General features: G+C 41.2%; 1 protein-coding gene across 1 annotated transcript in view; it reads left to right on the forward strand.

The window, feature by feature from the left end:
* Nucleotides 1-7,711: 7,711 nt before the first annotated feature.
* Nucleotides 7,712-20,381, forward strand: part of si:dkey-1d7.3 (transmembrane protein 132D) — a 34,152-nt gene continuing 21,482 nt past the window's right edge. The window contains exons 1-3 of the mRNA XM_061747636.1: nt 7,712-7,985; nt 9,911-10,778; nt 16,742-16,888. Of these exons, the coding sequence (XP_061603620.1) occupies nt 7,916-7,985; nt 9,911-10,778; nt 16,742-16,888 (1,085 nt within the window). The 5' untranslated portion in view covers nt 7,712-7,915. The remainder of the gene's footprint in view (nt 7,986-9,910; nt 10,779-16,741; nt 16,889-20,381) is intronic.

Here is a 20,381-nt window from a genome sequence, read left to right on the forward strand (position 1 = left end):
TGACAGCCTTTTCTCAGTGCACTGATTTAATGGGGGGGGGGGGGGGGGGGGGGAAGAGATCGCAAACATTCTCATAGTGTCTTTCAAAATCAGATGTGGAGTCCACCGTGTGTGCTATCTTTGTGAATCAAAGTTACGGAAAAAAGAAAAGAAATTATTGGCCATTATTTATGGGGATTGTGTGGGTGTGCATGTGGGGGGGAGGGGTGGGGGGGAATTAGAATTTTATAACCAAAATAAATTTCATATTTTGTAAAATGTTTGGATTTATTTGTATGAGCTGTATGTGGTTTACTTCAAAAGGAGATATTATGGGAAATTGACCTTTTTATGAAGCATACTGTATTTATTCCCCGGCATCTCACACTCGCGGCCTTTCAACTCTTCTAAAGCTAATCCAGAGAGAGAAAGCGAGCGAGAGCATTTTCTGGAAATACTAGTACACCGTAAAGTGTGTGTGTGAAGAACTTCTTAATCTTTTGTATGTTTTGGTATACAGTCAGACATGGGTTAGAAAATTCGATGTTGACAGGACACTAATATTATCAAACGTTGAGCGGCAGTATGTGACCCCCCACGCTGACGCCGACTCTCCCTCGTGCAGGGGAGCTTCATTCGACTCTCCACGTTTCATCCATAGAAAGCCTTGACAGGATGTGAGAAACGTGGGGGAGAAAGGTAAGCAGAGCTGCACCGAGTTTTGATGGATGCAGAGATGAAGTCCGAAAACCGGCACATCCAATGAAATTGCTGACGCCGTGGTTTGACGCAGTGTTCACGGCATGCGCAACACACTAAAACGTTTGTAATCCGACATCTTGGTGATGAAGTGCTCCTTCTACGAAAGAAAATATCCATGTTGGCTTTATGGGTGCTCGCATGCGCTTTGCAGTTCAAAGTAGCTTTTTTAGATTTGCGCTACCTCGAGCTCCACCCCCAAGTTGTCATGTTAACAGAATGGGGTGAAAGGGCCACCCACCCAAAACAAGGTAATCAAGAAATAGGGCGTGTAAAATAAACTATAATTGTACATTTTTAGGGTACTTTGAAAAAAACATGTTATCAAGACATCCAGGAACTGTTTTAAATTGTGAACTCGAAACGTCTCCTATGTAAGTGCCCGTGTAAATGTCTCACAATAGTCTTTCGTAAGTCCTGTTCCCCAGATGTTACCAGGCTTCTCCATCACGTAAAAATAACCAGAAATTAACACTCAACTTTTTTTTTCTTTGACACTGAAAAAACAACAAATATATTGTTGTTTGGTTTTCCTTAATGCTTTCTATGCTTCGAAAGATTGCAGTCTGTAATTTCACCTCCAGATGGCACTCCATCCCGCATTTTCACATATTACAAGACCGGCAACCTTTATTGAGCCAAGGCACATATTTTATATTGCAAAAATCTCACCGAACATCACCAAAAATAAATAAATCAATTTTAAAAAACTCACAAAAAATTATATCTTGTCTCAATATCCTTCAATTATGCCTGACCATGACAACAACAAAAATGGACAATGTCGAAAAATCGAACTGTGCATCTTCACGTTACAATGATTGGTTTCCTGTTTATCATTTGATAGTATGGTATGGGCTTAGGAATCTCAGAACTCCAGTTTACCACGCAGGCACTTGAAATACTTGCTTTTGTCGATGGAAAAGTGTCATATAACACCGAGTCAAGCAATTGAAAAGATGTGTCACCACCCCCATCTTGCTCACAGCCTGGGTGAATGGTGTACAATTGTACTGATGCAATAACCAGCATTAGAGTTTCATTTAGTTTCAGTCGTTTATAATGGCAAGTTATAGGACCACAGCACAGAACTACAACAAGGTCAGTTGACTTCGACTTCCAGTCAACCCCCCCCAAGCCTAACCCACTGCGTCCTTTCCAGATTTCATCGTCCTTCTGGCACCCCATGTGCATGCTCACAAGTTCATGTTGAACCACATAGTGTCAACCAATTATTTAACAACTCTGAGATCATCTCGCGGCGAGATCACACCAGTTAGGGATGCCAAGCGAACATGCTTTGGCGTGACTTCCATTGCACTTGATTTATTCATGGTCGTATTTGCTCAAGAACCTGGGAAAACACCGCTGGGGATATATATATATATATATATATATATGCACACACATACAGTGGTGCCTTGAGATACAAGTGACTTGACTTACCAGGTTTACGGGGTATGAGCCATTTAGCTTAATGCGAACAAGCGATGCAAAATGCCATAGATGGGCTAAAGAATGGCATCAGTGTCGCAATGTTATCAGCCTTTGAGTGGCGGATATTTTCACACAACACGTGTAGACAGGCGGTTTAACAATAGTCACAGGCATATAGTTCTTATCCATTGAAAAAATGTCCAGTACTACTGCAGCTTACTGACTCATACGTGAAAAAACTTTTCTCTGTCGTCTCTGTCTGTATTATGACCAAGGCACATACACCAGAAGGAGCAGCACAATGTCCATTGAATTGAAGCAAAAAAGGTGGCAAAACTGTTGTATTCTTTACATTCGATTTAATTATGCAATTACTGTATTTTTTTTTTATAATTTACAATAATATAGAGCAACAACACTCTATAAAAACACTATATATAGATAGATTTTTTTTGGGAGGCTAGAACAGATAAATGGCATTTTCATTCATTTCAATGGGGATAGATAACTTGAGATACGAGTGTTTTGACTTGTGGACATGGAATGAATTAAACTCTTCCAAGGCACCACTTTATTTGTCAAACTGGCCAACATCAGTAATAATGATAATAATGATAATAATTAATGCATGTGTTTCAATTTCACATATTTGCAGATTTTCTTGGGAACCAATCCTACGTTATTGACCGAAAAACTCACCTATTTGCTCGTTTATTGCTCAGGGCAAAACCATTTAGAATATATGAGTATTGCTCGTTCACTGTGCTGCACTTTATTCAAAGTCATCATAAGTTTACCATTTCACTGACATTCTTATCGGGGGCCAAAGTTCGACATTTTCCTCTCTGGGTTTTTCTTCATGTTCCTTTGTTTTTCCTGTGTAGTTACTTCACAAACCTCGAGAGGGCAGCAGCGGTTTCCCCTTTGGAACGATTCAATAAAATGATCCATTCGATGACAGTGCGTGTGCTCTCATGAGACACTAAAAAGAAGTGAAAAAGAATTTCTTCCTTTAGTTGTTGTTACCTTGAACCGTGTTGCGATTTTTGGACTCAAACGCTCATTTTCTTGCATGTTGCTCGTCTTCATTCTCTTACCTGCTCGCCCTTTCCACCCGCTCCCACATCCCCGTCCCCTGAGGGTCAAGTTTCAATTTCTTACCAGCTGCATCACTCACCTGCCAGCTACCCCACCATCAGAGGGGGACACCAGGACACATCCATCTTCCCCGTGCCCTTTCTGAATATTTCATAAAAGCTCAAGATTACCGTTGAAACGCTCGTTTTGGCCTATCACGGCAACAATGTCATTTAATTGGATTTGGTAATGCCGAGAGACCTTAGCAAATGTGATCGCTCTCTTGAAAGTTGGATTGATTTGTTTGGTTGACACTGTGAAGCTTAAGTGCCACAGCCTCACATTAAAAGTAATGTTATGAGGCCAAGCAGCAGCCCTAAACGCTGCACTTACTTTGCACATTTTAATGACTGTTTGCTTGCATAATGTATGTTTCGTATCCCCCCCAATGCATATATATCATTTTAAAGGCCCCAGAGTAAAAAATAACCTTTTGGGCCACTGCTGACCCATGTCCTCCTTCTGCTGCTTTTCTTGCATTATGTGCCTGCTGTGTGCATTATTTTGACCTTGTAGTGCAGCGAAAGCCAACACATTCATTATATTGTTTCATTCCAGCTACTGTAAACCTGACGCCATCTTGACGACTTGCCAGCATACTGTATATATAAAGACACAGAAACAAAGATTAGAATGTCAGAACACATTTAGACATGTTAATCCTTATTTTCATGGATCAATGATTTAGGATTATATAATTTTTTTTCTTTGCTTTTATTCAGGTGTATGTATGTATGTATTATTATTATTATTATTATACTTATAAATATGATTTAGGGTTATACAATCATTTTCTTCTTTGCATTTCATCAGGTGTATGTATTCATAGTAATAATTATAATAACTAATAATAATAAATACACGATGTATCTCGAACCGAGGTAAAATAAATATATTAAATCCATACAATGTATATACCAATGAGATGAGGATTTTCAAATCACCTTGCAAACAAGTCTAACCTGCATCTCATGCGTAACCCATTCTTAAAAATTAATTTGAGGTCCAATACACGAGTGATTTTTTCTTTTATTTAATGAAATGTACTTTCTTTTGACAGAACAATGCAAACATTTTGTATTTCCATCTAAACATTTGAAACAAATTTGAAATAAATTTCCCCAAAATCTTGAAGATTTCTTTCTTGAGGGTCAGTTTTGTTAGACACAGCTATTTTCTTTGTAAGACAAACATTGATGAAAATGGCTTGGATGAGAAAGACGTTTAATGTAGAAAACATGGAGACAACGAGGAAATACATTGTTTAGTTAAAATATAGTAAATACTCTGCATAGATATGTTTTTCAAACCCTTTAGGAAACTGGAGCCTTAAAGATGGCATCAAATTATTAAAATTATATTTATCTTGGGGCATCACAATTTCCTCATTTTAACTTAATATTTGCTTTACCATGCAACTTTATTATTAGGGGTTATTTAAGATGTGTTCAATAAAACGGGGAACACAAATTCATACTTACAGTTTGTCGGTTGCGTTATTTAGCTGTGTGAGAGTGAACGTGAGCAGACATCTTTTTCTATTCTATTGTATTCCATTCTATAGTTTGGCAGCATGAACAGGATGAGCCAGCAAATCCTTGTTTGTTGTTGCTCTGCGTAAATAATGATGATAGTGCCCTGCTAGTTCAATAGTCATTTCTCAGATGGATTACTGTCAGTGAAGGTTAATAGAGTGGTTAATCATACAATGACCTGTCTGTGAACTGGACTATCACAGGCCGGTCATATGGTTGCAGGTGTCAGATCGAAGGTGAAAAGCTCCTCTGTGGATATAATAGAACCTTTATACAGGAATATGACTGCTCATATAAATGGATAATTTTCTTGTGCAGAGGGGCCTTTTCTTTAAACATGACCCCTGCGACTGGCATACCCCTACTGCTGTAGTATGGGTTGGAATTTATTTAGTAGGGGACAGACAACGGGAACAGTGTCAACAAAAAGCAATAACAGAAGAAAAGAATTGCAATAACTCATAACCAGTATTTAGTTTGAGAACTAGTTGGTAGAGAGAAAAGCTGTTGTGTTTACTTTCAGAGTTTGTTTATTCACCAAACTTTGTATGCAGTTAATAGTAACTGTTTTTATAAAAAAACAAAACAAAAAAAAACACTTAATTTTGCTGAACTTTCTGTTTTGCTTTGGGCCTTTAATTTGCTCCTCCCGCTGTATTCATCTTTGGGTTGATGATGAATGGTGAAACAACTTTGCAGATTCTGCATATAGGGAAATTACAGTGGAATGAAAAATGAGCGAATCACAGCAAAACATATAAAACCCCTTTTTTTACTTTCCGTACGCCTGTACACATACATATTTGTACTTGCTCCGATACCCTGACTCCAATATCACTTAACCAGCCTGACATACTGTATAACTTCAGGGAAGGTGGTGGAGGAGCCATGTGGGGATACTTAGATAGGTAAACAGTAAACATAGAATATCATTGCTGGTTTCTGTAACTGTGTCGTGATAGTGTCGGTATTAAGAAGCGGATTCAGTCAGGTAAGTCCTCACTGAAGGCCCACCACGGTACAGAAATTGGTAAAAGTGAACGTGTAGCCCTGTGTTCACATTGCACGGGTTAAGTGAACTACAAGGACAAGGAATAATGACTCAACAAGTGAAAAATAGCTCATTCGTTTGTTCAGATGACTGAAAGTGCCTCAGCATGATTTTTGATAATGACATCTCAGACTCGATTATATGAATTAAAGAAGCACAGCACAGCGAACAAACATTTTATTGACTTTCACTTTTCAAACTTGGACAATCTAGAGTCCTTGGAATGTTTCTCGCACGTACACACTGTATATATTCCAGGGCCAGCCTCTGCAGTGAGACAAAGAAGTCTTTATTTACCAATAATGTCTGCATTGGCTCCTGGCACCTTGTTATAAAAGTGTCCCTGAAGCAGGTGCAGCAAGCTCGAGTTGGCACAGTTGCACTCACATTAAAAGGGGTCAACTGAGGCAATGAAAAATGATGTTTGAGCACGCTTACTGGATCAGCCGTGCATTTTGGACAATTCCTTAATTCCAACAAAGACAGCAAACACTGTACATCTTAACTGATTCTCAAAAATGTGAACGATCCCACAAATGATCGGCAAAAATTGACAATTATTAGCGTTTATTTTTTAGAAAAATATAATATATAAAATATATATATATAATAAAATTAAGAATAATAAATTAAACAGGTTTTGCCACATTTTTCTTCAATTCAATGGTCATTGTGCTGCTCCTCCTGGTGTGTGAGCCTTGGCCACCTAGTGATAGCATAATATAAACATATATATATATATATATATAGTACACGGAGCGTGTCAGTTAAGCCAAAACTGGGGTGGCCGTCGGGGTGGCCAGTGGGGTGGTCACCCTTCAGTCTAAGAACGCCCCTGACCACCTTCTGATCCAGTGTACCAGTGCCCTAGTCCACAAAGCAAGGTCTATGTTTGGATGAGTTTGGTGCTGAAGAACATCATCAACAACCTTTAGGATGGCTTTGAACAGACATTAAGAACCAGGTCCGATTTCAGGTCCAACATCAACCTCACAAATGTTAAATTTTTGTTTCTTGCATTTTAGCTTACTGTAGGCATAATGGTCAGGCAAACTAAAACTTTTGTCCTCATACAGTATATAGCGGATTCTCAGCAGAACATGAATTTGAAGAAAACTGCGTCACATGACTTTTAACTATTGTATTTTTTCATTTGCAATTGCTGCCAAATGTGTGCCATCATATCATGGAGGCTTAAGCTTATACCTGCACCCATCTGCTCCATCCTGCAGCATCAGACATGATCCCATGCGACGCCGCTGCACCATGAGAATCTGTGGCTGACATCTGGCAAAAAAAAAAAAAAAAAAAAAAAAAAGTACAAATTATGCCTGTATAACAATGACGTATGTTAGATGGAAGAGCTTCAATTAATGCACATATACAAAAGAAAGCACCTTTGTTGGTGATGACAAAATAACCACCCAACTTTGCAGCGCATTTCGTAGTGCATAATGCATTTATCTGGATGGCAAAATTCAAACATAATGATTAACAGGCCGTGGGGTAGATCTGCGCCCTACTGGGGGCCATTCCAATTTTATTTGACTGCATAATGTGTGAGTAACGTAATAACATAGTAATAAAACAGTAATAAAAAAGCCAACGCAATAATGGTATAATGCAAATTCAACCTTTGGCGTGGAATCATGTTCATCATTTGTTTGATCAAATTTAAAGTGACTCACAGAGAAACCACTGATCCCCTTGACCTCGTGTGCATTTAATTTGCTCGCAGCTCTTCCTCCACCCACGTGGTCGCAGTTAATCTGACACATGTTTACTGATTTCGGCCATGGGAATAGTCCTGCCTGGCGCTGTCCTGCTGTGCCAGCCGGGGTCGTGCAACCTCAATTCTCTCTACCATCTATCTTTTTTTTCTTCACTAACCATTCAAGAAAATGATTTTTGTGGATTAACAATTTTTTGTTACAATGGAAGAAAACTACTAGTATATATAAATATCTTTTTTACTTGTTTTTTTCTCCTGGTGCATGACAGGGATTCCCTTGACAAGATGCTTAACTTTCTCCTCCGTTTCATGTCTCCAGTGGGGATTTTTGCTGTGCTTACTGCTCTAACAAAGGGTAAGTCATCTATAGGTGTATTTTATTTGCATTTACACAGCTATTTGGCATACTTCATGAGTAATCATTTATCAACCCTTGTAGGGTGCAAAGGTAGCAAATATGGTTCCTTGTTCAATAAAGGGCTAATGATTTTCTCCTTTAAATGACAGCATTGTGCATTTAGAGGACCGAAGCAATACATCAATTTCTCGCTCTTTTAAGAAGACAACCTAAAAAAGAAATTTCTGAAATCGCAGCACACCATGTGTCTCAGTGATACCAGCATTATGCCAAAGTCTCCATTTGGAGATTGCCTCGTCTTATCTACGTTTATACAGTGGTGCCTGGACTTACAAGTTTTTTTGGTTTTTTTTTTTTTGTCAAGATACAAGGCGTCGCTCATCAATCAATTCTACACAATTCTAACAACAAATCAGGCCAAGTGCTTGCTTGAAGCTGTTTATTGCCACTCCCAGTTGACGTTTACAACAAAACAAAAACAAAAAAGTGATTTACACATTGTGTATCAATCAAACTTCATTAACGTATTACAAAAGTTCGATAGCTTAATTAGACAGTAACACACAATGCAAAACACCGTAGATAGGATAACAAAACGATCAATGTTGCGGTAGCTATAAAGCATTAAACAATGAATATATTAACACAAATGGTGCAGTAACATGCTGACAGAGCATACAATACTCACAAGCATGCATTCTTTCACCTGCGAATGACGACACATTTTATTATTTTATTATGTGTAGTACTATGCATGTCTGTGTTTTATACTGCCCCTTGCTGGCCAAGGTGCACACACCTGCTAGAACAACACAATTACATTTACATTCGATTAAATTATTTCAGGCGGCACGGTGACCGACTGGTTAGAGCGTCAGCCTCACAGTTCTGAGGTGCGGGGTTCAATCCCCGTCCCCGCCTGTGTGGAGTTTGCATGTTCTCCCCGTGCCTGCGTGGGTTTTCTCCGGGCACTCCGGTTTCCTCCCACATCCCAAAAACATGCATGAATTGGAGACTCTAAATTGCCCGTAGGCATGACTGTGAGTGCGAATGGTTGTTTGTTCCTATGTGCCCTGCGATTGGCTGGCAACCAGTTCAGGGTGTACCCCGCCTCCTGCCCGATGACAGCTGGGATAGGCTCCAGCACCCCCGCGACCCTAGTGAGGAGAAGCGGCTCAGAAAATGGATGGATGGATAAATTATTTCATTAGTGCATGTTTTTATAAAGTGCAACACTGTAGAATGCTATTTTTCTTATGAAAAACATGTTTCACAAAAAAAAGTGTTTTGAGGGATGCTGGAATGGAGGAAAAAAGTAATTTCCTCAAAGAAGTCTGACTTGAAAAGAGAGCATCCTTGGTTCTCGTTAAAATGAAATTGATTCTAAGTGAGCTGTCAGCACACTTTTATTATTGTATTGTCCTTTTATTGTTACATCACATTCAGGCTAAAGTTTCACCTAATTTCCTGGTTCAACTTCTGTCAAAGTACCCGATTACCTGTTTGTCTCACTTTTCCATTTTGAGTGTTATTTTCTTCATATTTTCCAGTGCAGGAATTACATGAGGGATTGTCATTGCTTTATAGTTTCAGATCTGCAGCATGACCTGACCACCTCCATCATTCCGACATCCACCTCACACCTATCTCCAGCTTTTCAACCCCCTCATTAAAAACTCATTTTGTGCCAAAACTTTTTTTAAAAACGTATTAGTATTATGACCATTGTTAATCCAGCTATCCATTTCTATACTGCTTATCCTGTTCATGGTGGAGGCTGGAGCTGACTACATCCTGGTTTGGTCGGCAGTCAGCCGCAGAGTACATATAGCGACAGACAACCACCGGCACCAAAGAAAGGCGAATGTACCACTACGGACTTCTTCTTTTCTTCTACAAACATATTTTTCTTCCTCCCACAGATGTTGAAAGCCAGCAGATTCCAAAAGGTACTGAGACGTCTACCCCACCACCTGTTTATCCTGCAGTCAGATTTCACGTCCTCAATGTTGATCATATGGTTCTGAGGCAGGACAGTTCTCAGAGGAACTCCAGCCTGAAGGCTCACACACAGACATTCTTCATCACTGATCCAAGCCCAGGTTTACTCCAGCCAGTTCTTAATGCCTCATATGGTCCACTCAGTGTGGATGCCCCCATTCCACCAGAGTTGCTCCTCAGCGGCCGTAGGATTGTGCCTCTCATTTTAGGCCGCCAGGTGCGATCCTCGTCCCCGGCCGTCAAGATCCTCTTCCACATGCCTCGCGAAGGTGATGGCGCTCAAGAAAAGATGGCGGATGGCGCTCATTGTGTGACAGCTTACGCCTTCTGGGGAACGAGGGAGGTCCGTGGGGCATGCCTGGTATCTCCGGGTAGGTTCTGCGTGGCGGAGCTAAAGCCTGAACCGGCCTGGTTCAGCTCGTCCACTCGACCCGGCAGCTCCAGCAAAGAGACTGGGCGAACAGAAGCCGTAAAGGGGCTTCAGGGCAATCTTGTGGAGGTCTACTTCCAAAGTCGGATGGACCAGACAGGCCAGTGTACGCCACAGGATAGTCTGCAACGAGTTGGAGTTGGGAGAGCGGGGGTCAAGGAAGAGTCCGGAACACCCATGAGAAGAATAGGAAGTGTTAACCTGCTTAAAACGCCACCTGGAAATCCAACCTTTTTTCGTCTAAGGTTAGGGGGTGTCTTGGTCATCCAGACTTCCTCCAAGCCCCTGAAGACTGATAATATTGTGACTTTTTATGTCTTCTTGGCAAGTACCTCTACATTGGAGAGTTTCACACTTAGGTAAGAGCATATTTGATCCCTTTTTTGTTTTGACTTTTTTGTGTTGTGGGGTTTTAAGAGCCCCAGCATGTGGTGCGAAAGCCCCCAGAAAGTTTTGAGGGCTTTCTCATACTCAAAATAATTTTGCAGCCCCAAATAAGAATTTGAGGAGGCAAATACTTTTTCACAGCACTGTACATTCACCGCAAGTGCACATGCACTGAGGATAAGCGGTATATAAAAACTGATGCATTGATACTAAAAAGAAAACAAAACAGGGACAATAGCTTAGTCTGTAAAGACTTAAGAACATGAGGGTTGATTTCTGCCTTGCCTACAAATGTATGAATTGATTCTTGATGGTGTGATGCATGCAACAAAACATACACAGAGTAAAAAAAACAACACTACACAAAGATACTTAAATAATCCAAACAATGAGTCAAAAGTCTTATAGTTTTTTTGTCCAAGTCAGATAAGAGCCGATTGTCACTGGCAGCAGAAAAGAAATCAGATTGAATCACCAGGAGATACGGCGGATGTGAGCATCATCATGAGGGATCGACTCCATGCATTTAAATGCTTACTTAAGGCATTTAAATGTTGATGGGGCTTGACACGAGTGCCACCATGCTTGCCGCTGCCTGCCAGTTACACCGCCTTCATAAATTACTGACATGTTTGATCCTGTCTAACGTCTCAGTTAGTGGGGGGAGTTCTGGAGAGCACTCTTCCATAAGAAGGGACATAATTGGCAAATGATTCACTGGTTTTCATTCACTGGTTTTCATATCTCGACATCCCGCCAAGATCCGAGCAATTTCTCTGGGTATTTGACTCCATGAATAATGTATCTTGTTTCATGGAGCACGAAAACAAACATCTTTCCTCACCCTTTGAGTAAAAGGAAGGTAATATAGACTAAAAACAAAGCGCAAGCTGTTCAAAGTTTCGTCTGACTGCCTCCTGATGCACATCAATGAGTAGACTTGTGGATCTCTAATTAAAATGCTTCACATCATGCGTTGCTGCTTTTTCTCTTCACTCAGCTGTATCTATATATAATCTAATCCGTGATATCACGTTGCAAACACACTGAACATAATCTGCAGGAAAATGGAGAGGCATGCGAAGATACGTGTATTAATCCATGGGAAACCAAGTTAAACCTGCACTTGTATCAGTCCCACTGAACGGCTCGTGGATCAGGCTGACCCAACACAAACACACTGACCCAGTGACCTGATGCAGGTCGGCGTCCGTCATTAAATGACTGGACTACGATCGGGCGAAGCGACACTGACCTCCCCAACCAAAATCTGCCTTTTTCGTCTGTAACTATTTGGATTTTTATCCTCTTCACCTGAAATCCCTCCCCGAAAATCCTACTCATTGACCGTGCAAGTGAAGTTCTTCCGTTCGAGTCAGTGCTTTCAAGTCCTTGTGTGCATGACCTAGTGCCACATCCAGAATGAGATTGGCCCAAAGTCCCGCACTTGAGTCCGACTGAAGGCTCGCTCTGAGGAGCTTGGCAAAGTGATTGATAGGTCCTGGGAGAAATCCCTGCTCTACTTCATGTCTTTGGCCCAAGATTGAGTCCTCTCCAGCAGGACTTGGCCAGATTATCTGTGGCCCTGATTGAAAATGAATCATGATTTGAGGCGACTGTGAGGATTAAGCGGATGCATTTGTGCGCGTGTTATATGTGCGATTTCATGCATGTGTATAGCCACCTGTTAGGCACTGCAGGCTGTGTTGTGTACACTCGGTGTATATTTTTAACATTGTCACCAGGCGCTTACCTTATCTACAGTACATCTGATTGGAGAGCAATCACTTTGTTAGTATAGGTTTAGAAAATGTTTTTTTTTAATTTGACTATCATTTGGATGGTACAAATAATCCTACAAGTTCTGTCATTGGCATGGTGACCCCAAATCACCTATTTTCGTGACCTATAATGTTAGAGGAACAGCTACCAGAGTTTTTTTTTTTGCAATGTTTCTATAAGCCTTACAATAACGTGTGTTGCTAGCACCCCGGGGGCGGCCATGGCCCTTCAGTGCCGTCTCTTATTGAAACATTTTGACCCCTGAGGTACTTTACAAGCCACATTACAATTGTTTATAGCATCAAGTATTTGGCATCAAAGAATGCGGGAAAACAATACCACCGAATCTCTTAAATGATTAGCGGAGCAGGCAAGGCAGAGGACGCTGTCAAATTCCTCACGGTAACTGAAATCAGGATTATTTTATTTTTCTTTTGCAAAAATGTCAAAGGGTCATGATTAAACATTTCAAATGGAAGTGAACACCTGTAAAACACATTGTGGGAAAATACTATCTTCCAAAAAAAAATCCTCAAAATATTTTTTATGAGCTCCAGTTGACAACTAGACAAGCAGACTTCAAGCCATTAATCCATTATTCCAATAAAACAGTGGCGAAGGCTTGCTCGCTGTATATACCTTCTCACACTCCTTTGGGGCATCACATTAGAAAAGTTAAAGAGTCTGACAGTTTTGGGGAAGTCGCAAAACTTTGGTGATTCACAGATGCTGAGTCAATGTGCCACCTCTCATTAAGATTACAAAAATGTTTATATTTCTTTACATTTATCATCTGATAAAAAACAATTCAATAATATTTGTAGTCTTTCATTTATTAGTGTTCTGTATGCTTGATATGTTGGATTAAAGCAGTATATACTGTATATATTGGATATTTCATTTTTCAAGAGCTTTTCCCTGTGGCCCGCAATGGATATTGATTCATAAATTGATCTGATGTCACCGTTTGTAGGTCCATTTCAGTGCTTACTTTCTGTAGTTTGTCTGTCAATTTACAGTGACTTTGAGCCAACCTCTCCACTAATTGATTGTTCTGCTTAATACTACTTGATTAATTTGTGTGTTTTGGGATGGACGTATTCTGTATGTCCATTAGCGAGTACACTCTATTTGAATGTTACTGTTTTAATTTTGAGAACAAGAAATACAAATGCAGGCACTTTTTTAATGCTCCAAATGTACAACCCCCCCCCCCCCCCCCCCCCAAAAAAAAAAAACCATCACACGGTGTATCCAGCCACCTTCCTAAAGTCAGCTGGGTTAGGCTCACCTACAACCCTAACGCAGAGGCGGCGCAACCAGGAGGGCACTTTTTGGCATACCTTTGATGTGCCCCTTTGCTTCTTTTATCACATGTTTTCATATCCTCTTTTTTTTATTGCACAGGGTGGGGCCTATGTGAGCATATGTTGCTCATCAGTATCTGATACATTTTATTAATGGATTAAAGCATTCCTATCTTTGAAATCAATGATGTGTATTTAATTTTTGAGCATGGTTGCCTTGTTGGAAGTACCCCCAAAGCACTGTGCCCCCCCCCAACTGCACAAGTTGTTGGATATCATGCAATAAAAAATATTTCTCTCCTTACACTTTACAAATATATTTTTGAATTCATTTAAATTTACTTTAAAAAATAAACAAAAAATCCACCCCACTAGGTGGATGATGCATTAAAACAGGAGGGCCGGCAGGGCTGAGAAGGTGGGGGGGAGGACGGACGACCAGACCAGAAACCAGCACAGATGTGTCACGACCCGGCCCGGCATCCGCCTCATCATGCCTTGTGCCAGACCCCAGAGGATCCTGAATGAGATGTGAATGTATGAAATTTGTACAGTGTGAGTTATACAAATGTGCTGAGTGTGTGAAATAAGTGGCAAGACTCCTACGGACCCGGCCCAGCCCGACCGGCTTTAAGACTACAGAAAAAAGGGGGGCAGCCGCACCCCACCTCGCAACTAATCCCCCGCACGGCAACCAAAACCTCCTCACAGTCTAACACGACTGGTTTGTGTTCCAGAAAATGAGAATATGGTGCTCTTTCAGCCAGCCAAAACAAACAAACAAAAAAGACCTCCTTCGACAGTAATAAATGTTTGACAGTGAGAAGAAAAAAAAATACTGTGAATTGAAGGATGGGTTGTAAAAATAGACATCACTTCAGTGTCAACTGTTGGCAATATTACCTTCACCATCAAGTGACAGTTTGGAAGTGCAATACAATTGTTTGTTCGCATAGATTTTTTTCTCCAAATGATTCTATCAGATGTGCTGGAGCTCGAGTGAGCTGCTCTCGACTTCCAGTGGAACATTTCCAGCTACATCCATGAATCCTCGCCATGAGGAAATTGGCTTGTTTTCGGAGACAAATGACATGTGACTCCACACATTTTAACTTTGGGTCGGAATTATTTCGTGTCTCCCCAATCACTTGGGCTCAAAAGCCCTGTTCTATGATCTAGTCCCATAATGCATCAGGGCTGCTGTGATTTAACAGCCAGACAGAAGCTTGATTGCTTTATAAACTTAGGTGTCTGTTGAACCCCCCCGGGCTGCTTCCATTCACATTAGTCATCATCAGTGTTGTCAGTGCCGCATCATGTGCCTGAATCTGATTAACTCCTACTTCTCCTGAGGCCAACAGAAATGAATGCTAATTAATGCTAATTCTCAGTCTGCCCGCAGCTTGCGACTCATCTGTTGTTGGTTTCTCGCCACATTCAGCACAACATGATTGATAAAACACGGCAAATAAAACCAAACCTAACGGGTCCTATGTGGAAAAAGTAACTGCACTCCCCTGTTCAATAATGAGTTAACTGCGATTAACCACAGTTTTTGGAAAGCTGCGTCCAAGTTCACTGGCCACACCAAGGCCTAATTACCGCTAGATTTGTTGAATCAAGAAATCACTGAAATAGTACTTGTCAGACAAAGAGAAGTAAGCCACAAAATCTCCAAAAACTTCCTCATGCCACGATCCCAAAGAATTCAAGAACAAATGAACCAAATACCAAATATATCTTTTCACGCTTGACAAATGATTTTGTTTTGGATCAGTTTGGCCGAAATATTAACTTTCGTGGACCACTGTTATATACACGAAATGATGGCTGGTCAGCAAAACCGTCTCCTTTCAGCATGTGAGGTGCAACGATAAAGAAATGAGACTGACAGCCACGCTCATGACTCAAAGCCAAACAGAAAACTGTTTATGTCACTGTGCTGTGGAACCTCTCACCATTATTTTGACAAAGTGTGACAGCAGCATGCTACACAAAAGTCTGAAAAAGAGATGAACAATATTACAGAAGAATAGTGTGGTGGTGTTGCGCAACAACATGACTTAGCAGTTAGCCGATTGGCATTGAGTCATGCGAGTGGCTGCACACGGTCTCATTTCATTATTGTCAAACCTCTCTGTCTGTGTCTGCAAATGAGGAAACTCCTTGCACTTTTTAGCGGCACAACTGGTAGAAGCCACCATATAAATAACAAGCAACAACTACTATTAAGTAAGATACATCACGCAATATGTAAAAAAAAAAAAAAAACACTACTTACGCTTTTTTCTGGGCATGTTAAAGATGCCAGGATGAATGCTAAGTGAACTACAGACAAACATTTGATAGTAAGTACCGGGCCGGTTTTAGGAATACATACTGCACCTGAGGGGGCAAGCAGAAATGTTAAAGAGGCTTCATGTGACCGCACATTTTTCATTTAATTTATTATCATTATTTATTAGGCCACGAACTTTGCGATTGATATACAGCATCTTTCACTACTTCACGTTGTGTAAAACACTCTTATAACACACAGGTACTGGCTATTGTTACCAGGGCACTTACACGCGTGTACTTGTTTGTCGCTACCCACTTGTCATTAAAAACTCACACCCGAACAAACTTAGAATTCTGTACACACACTACCGTCCACCAACTCCATCTATTGTTTTTAAATAATTTTCATTTAGTTCTGAAGGGACCTAAGTGGCGTGTGTCCTATACCACCAACACCAGATGTCTTTGCAGAAATTGAGTTCCATCAGACCTGACAGCGATAAGTGGGTGTTAGGTCTGATAAGTAATAAGTATGTGTTTCATGTTGGTGTATGTGTTTACTGTAGGGGGACAGTCAATCCAGGATTGTCGTTCAGCGCCGTGCGGCCCAGTGCCTCGATGCTGTGGGACGTCAACGCAGAGCCTGGCAGAGTCATCATCCCCAACACTGTCTCTGTTGTTTGCCAGAAGAAGGTTGCAGGCACAGCAAAGAGGTCAGTGCACAACATTTGGATTATGTCACATATATTGTACAGTTAGTGTTAAGGTTTGTGCAGTGCACGATCAGACGACAGTATGTCTCGAACAATTTCTCTTAGTGTTTGGCACATACATTCATCAAGTTAGTGTTACTGTTTAAGTGTTAAGGGAAATATGTCAATCGTTTAGTAGGCAAGCCATAGGACAAGCACTGAGAATAATAAGAGATAAAAAAACTTGCATGCAAGGTGACATTTAAATGCACCTGATGGCGCTGAGAAATCTTTGCTTATTTCTCCTTGAGTGAAGTCATATACAGTATACACACATGAACAGGCAGTTATCATCTGCCTCATGCAACTGGTGCAGCCCAACTACAGACACTTTGCTTTGTCTCACGGCAAAATGATTACCCTCACACTAAAAAAAGGATTATATGAGGTTATAACTACATACAATACATTTTATAAGTGCAAAGGCACATGGTTTTCCAACATGAAGATAAAAAGTACTCCTCTAAAATTGAACACTGTTTTTTTTCCCTCCAACAAGATACAACGCAAATGGGTTAATTCCCGCCTCAAACTTTTACAATCATAAATATTCAACACCACAAACTGCCAGAAATTTCAAAAGAGAAGTTCAACAGAATAAAATGAAACTAAATCATAATTTACAGATCCATTGAAGATGACTGACAGGTACGTAGAGGAGAGGAAATATGAAGCGGTTTGCAGTCTTTTGTAGGTATAAATGGAAGTAATATGGGTTGTAAAAAGAACATCCGTCCAGTTTCCACAGCACTTCTACTGTTCAGGGTTGCAGGGTGCTGGAGCCTATCCCAGCTGTCTTTGGGCAAAAGGCAGACTACAATTTGGACGGGCTGCCAGTCAGTCACAGGGCACATATTGGATAGAGACAAACAACCATTTACTCTCACAATCACAACATTGTCACTGAGTGGGGACTGAACCCACGACACCTGCACTGAAATCGGGCGAATGTACCACTACACCAACAGTGACTTAAAAAAACACATTTCAAGAGAAACAAATTCAGCTGCACTGTAAAAAGTGCATTTTCACGTTGTCTGCCTGGTAACATTCATTTGTGAATGTAATTGATTCAAATTAATGAATTGGATTGCTCATGTTTTACTGAGCAGCCGGACGCTTTCTTGCGTTGTTCGAGTTACGATTTTATGGTTATCATCACTGCACAATGACAACCCTTGGTACAGGCTGTTCGGTCCCTGTACAACCAGCATCAGTAAGTTGGATTCCAGTGAGGGTTGGACTCTACCAAAGCTGCCCTTTGTCACTGATTCTGTTCATAACTTTTATTGATAGAATTTCTAGGCGCAGCGGAGGCGTTGAGGGTGTCCGGTTTGGTGGCCTCAGCATTGCGTCTCTGCTTTTTTTGTGGATCACATGTTTCCGTTAGCTTCATCAAGTCGCAAACTTCAACTCTCGCTGGAGCGGTTCGCAGGCGAGTGTGAAGCGGTTGCGATGAGAATCAGCATCTCCGAATCTGAGGCCGTAGTACTCGGTCGGAAAAGGGTGGCGTGCCCTCCCCGGTCCGAGGAAGAGATCCTGCCCTGAGTGGAGGAGTTCAAATATCTTGGGGTCTTGTTCATGAGTGAGGGAATAATAGAGAGGGAGATCGACAGGTGGACTGGTACATCGTCTGCAGTGATACAAGCAGCCGAAATGAGTTTCCTCTGCAGGATGGAGAGCATGGTTATCTTCTGCATCGAGAGGAACCAGATGAGGTTTCAGATTTCTTGTGATCAGACAAATGTTTTGTAGGGGTAAAGAGAAGTCCAAAATAAAGTTCCCTAACCTGACCGTGTCCATTCTCAAAGGTTTCCCGGCCCAATCAGCTGTTTTTAGACACGTCATACCACATCTTTCCCCTTACCAAAACAAATGCGACTTCTCATGTGGACGGAATGAATCCGTGTAGTGACATGCACGCCCACAAAAACAGGACATCACATTGCACATGCGAACAAACACAGGGCTCCGTGTGTTGACGGAAGTAAATATGGGCCTGCGTGTAGGGCTCGTCATGATGCAATTTCAAGGATTTTGTGCAACCATTTTCTTGATCAGTATCTTCCTTCCGCCACTGAATGTTTTCTGCTCCTTCGTCCGCCGTTGCTTTTGTCACGTGTCTGTTTTGTCGAACAATAGTGACATTTGTCGCCTTTTGAAGAGCTGGACAAAGTGGCTGGGGTTTCGGCTTCCCTGCTTTGGCTGCTAAGCGACCATGGATAAGCGGAAGAAGATGGATGGATGACGGGATTGTGGCAGAATGGTGGCCTATAGCGGTTGGCACTTCTGCTTCACAGTTTTGAGGTTCGGGGTTTGTTTATCGTTTACACGTTGCCAGATAATTACTGATTTAGCCCTCTCTTTAAAATCAATGGCATGATTTTGATCACACCGTTACCCTCACAGTTCAGCGTCTAAAATGCATCAGAACGTGTTGCTCAAGTGCCTCTAATTTCATTAATTTTATGGTTAATGATTATTTTAGTCCAACTATATTTTCACATCAGCAACCAAATGCTTCACATCGCTGGCACACACCAGCATCCCTTCTCCGCCCAGCAATCTCCCGCCCAGGCAGATCCATCGACCGACCGCCCGACCCACTTATCCGTAATCATCCATAATCACGGCTCCGTTATCCAGGCTTAAGGGCTTGCACGTTCAGAAGGGGAGATTAGAAAGGAGAGATATTCCAACTTGTGTCCTGTGTACCGGTCTCAGCAGGACAACCCTCCCTCCCATCTTTTCAAACACACACACACACACACACACACACTTGAATCTGAAGTGATATGACGAAGGGTTTAACATCCCCCCCAATAGAGGGATTTCTAGGAAAAAGAGGCAAAACCCCTATGTTTATCTATCTTTCTCAATCCCACACAGACAGTCTGAATAGTTTCAACAAATGAGCTAAATCTACCTCAGTCGGTTTCAATAATTTAAGAAAAAATATATAACCATAATAAAAAGCCTTAGCACATATGGACGTGGTCTTAGTGATGAATGTGAAATGCTAAGAGCAGCTCTTCTGTCAAACATATTTCACTGGAGCTGTGCTAAAACCGTCACAGATGTTGACTTGTTTAACCTCATCCATCAACACCAGCAGATTTACAGTTTTGTGTTATTTTTGCACAACACGTTGGCAGTCGGTTACAAATATAACTAATATTTGAATGTCTGGACAGAGGCAGCATGGAAGCTAGTGGTTAGTGCATCTGACTCTATATGTGCTCTGTAATTGACTGGTTACCAGTCCAGGGTGTATCCCGCCCCTCGCCCAAATTCGTCTGGGGTGGGCTCCAGTTAACCAGCACACCTAATAAGGACAAGTGCTATTGAAAAGGGGTGGACGGATGTCTGTACAGTGTACTCATATGCTTTGGGGTGAAGAAAATTGTTGTTGTTTTTTTTTTAATTTCAGTTGGTTGTCAGACGCAGTATGTGT

The sequence above is a fragment of the Phyllopteryx taeniolatus genome, chromosome 15, assembly GCF_024500385.1.
Source record: "Phyllopteryx taeniolatus isolate TA_2022b chromosome 15, UOR_Ptae_1.2, whole genome shotgun sequence".
NCBI classification, from domain to species: Eukaryota; Metazoa; Chordata; class Actinopteri; order Syngnathiformes; family Syngnathidae; genus Phyllopteryx; species Phyllopteryx taeniolatus.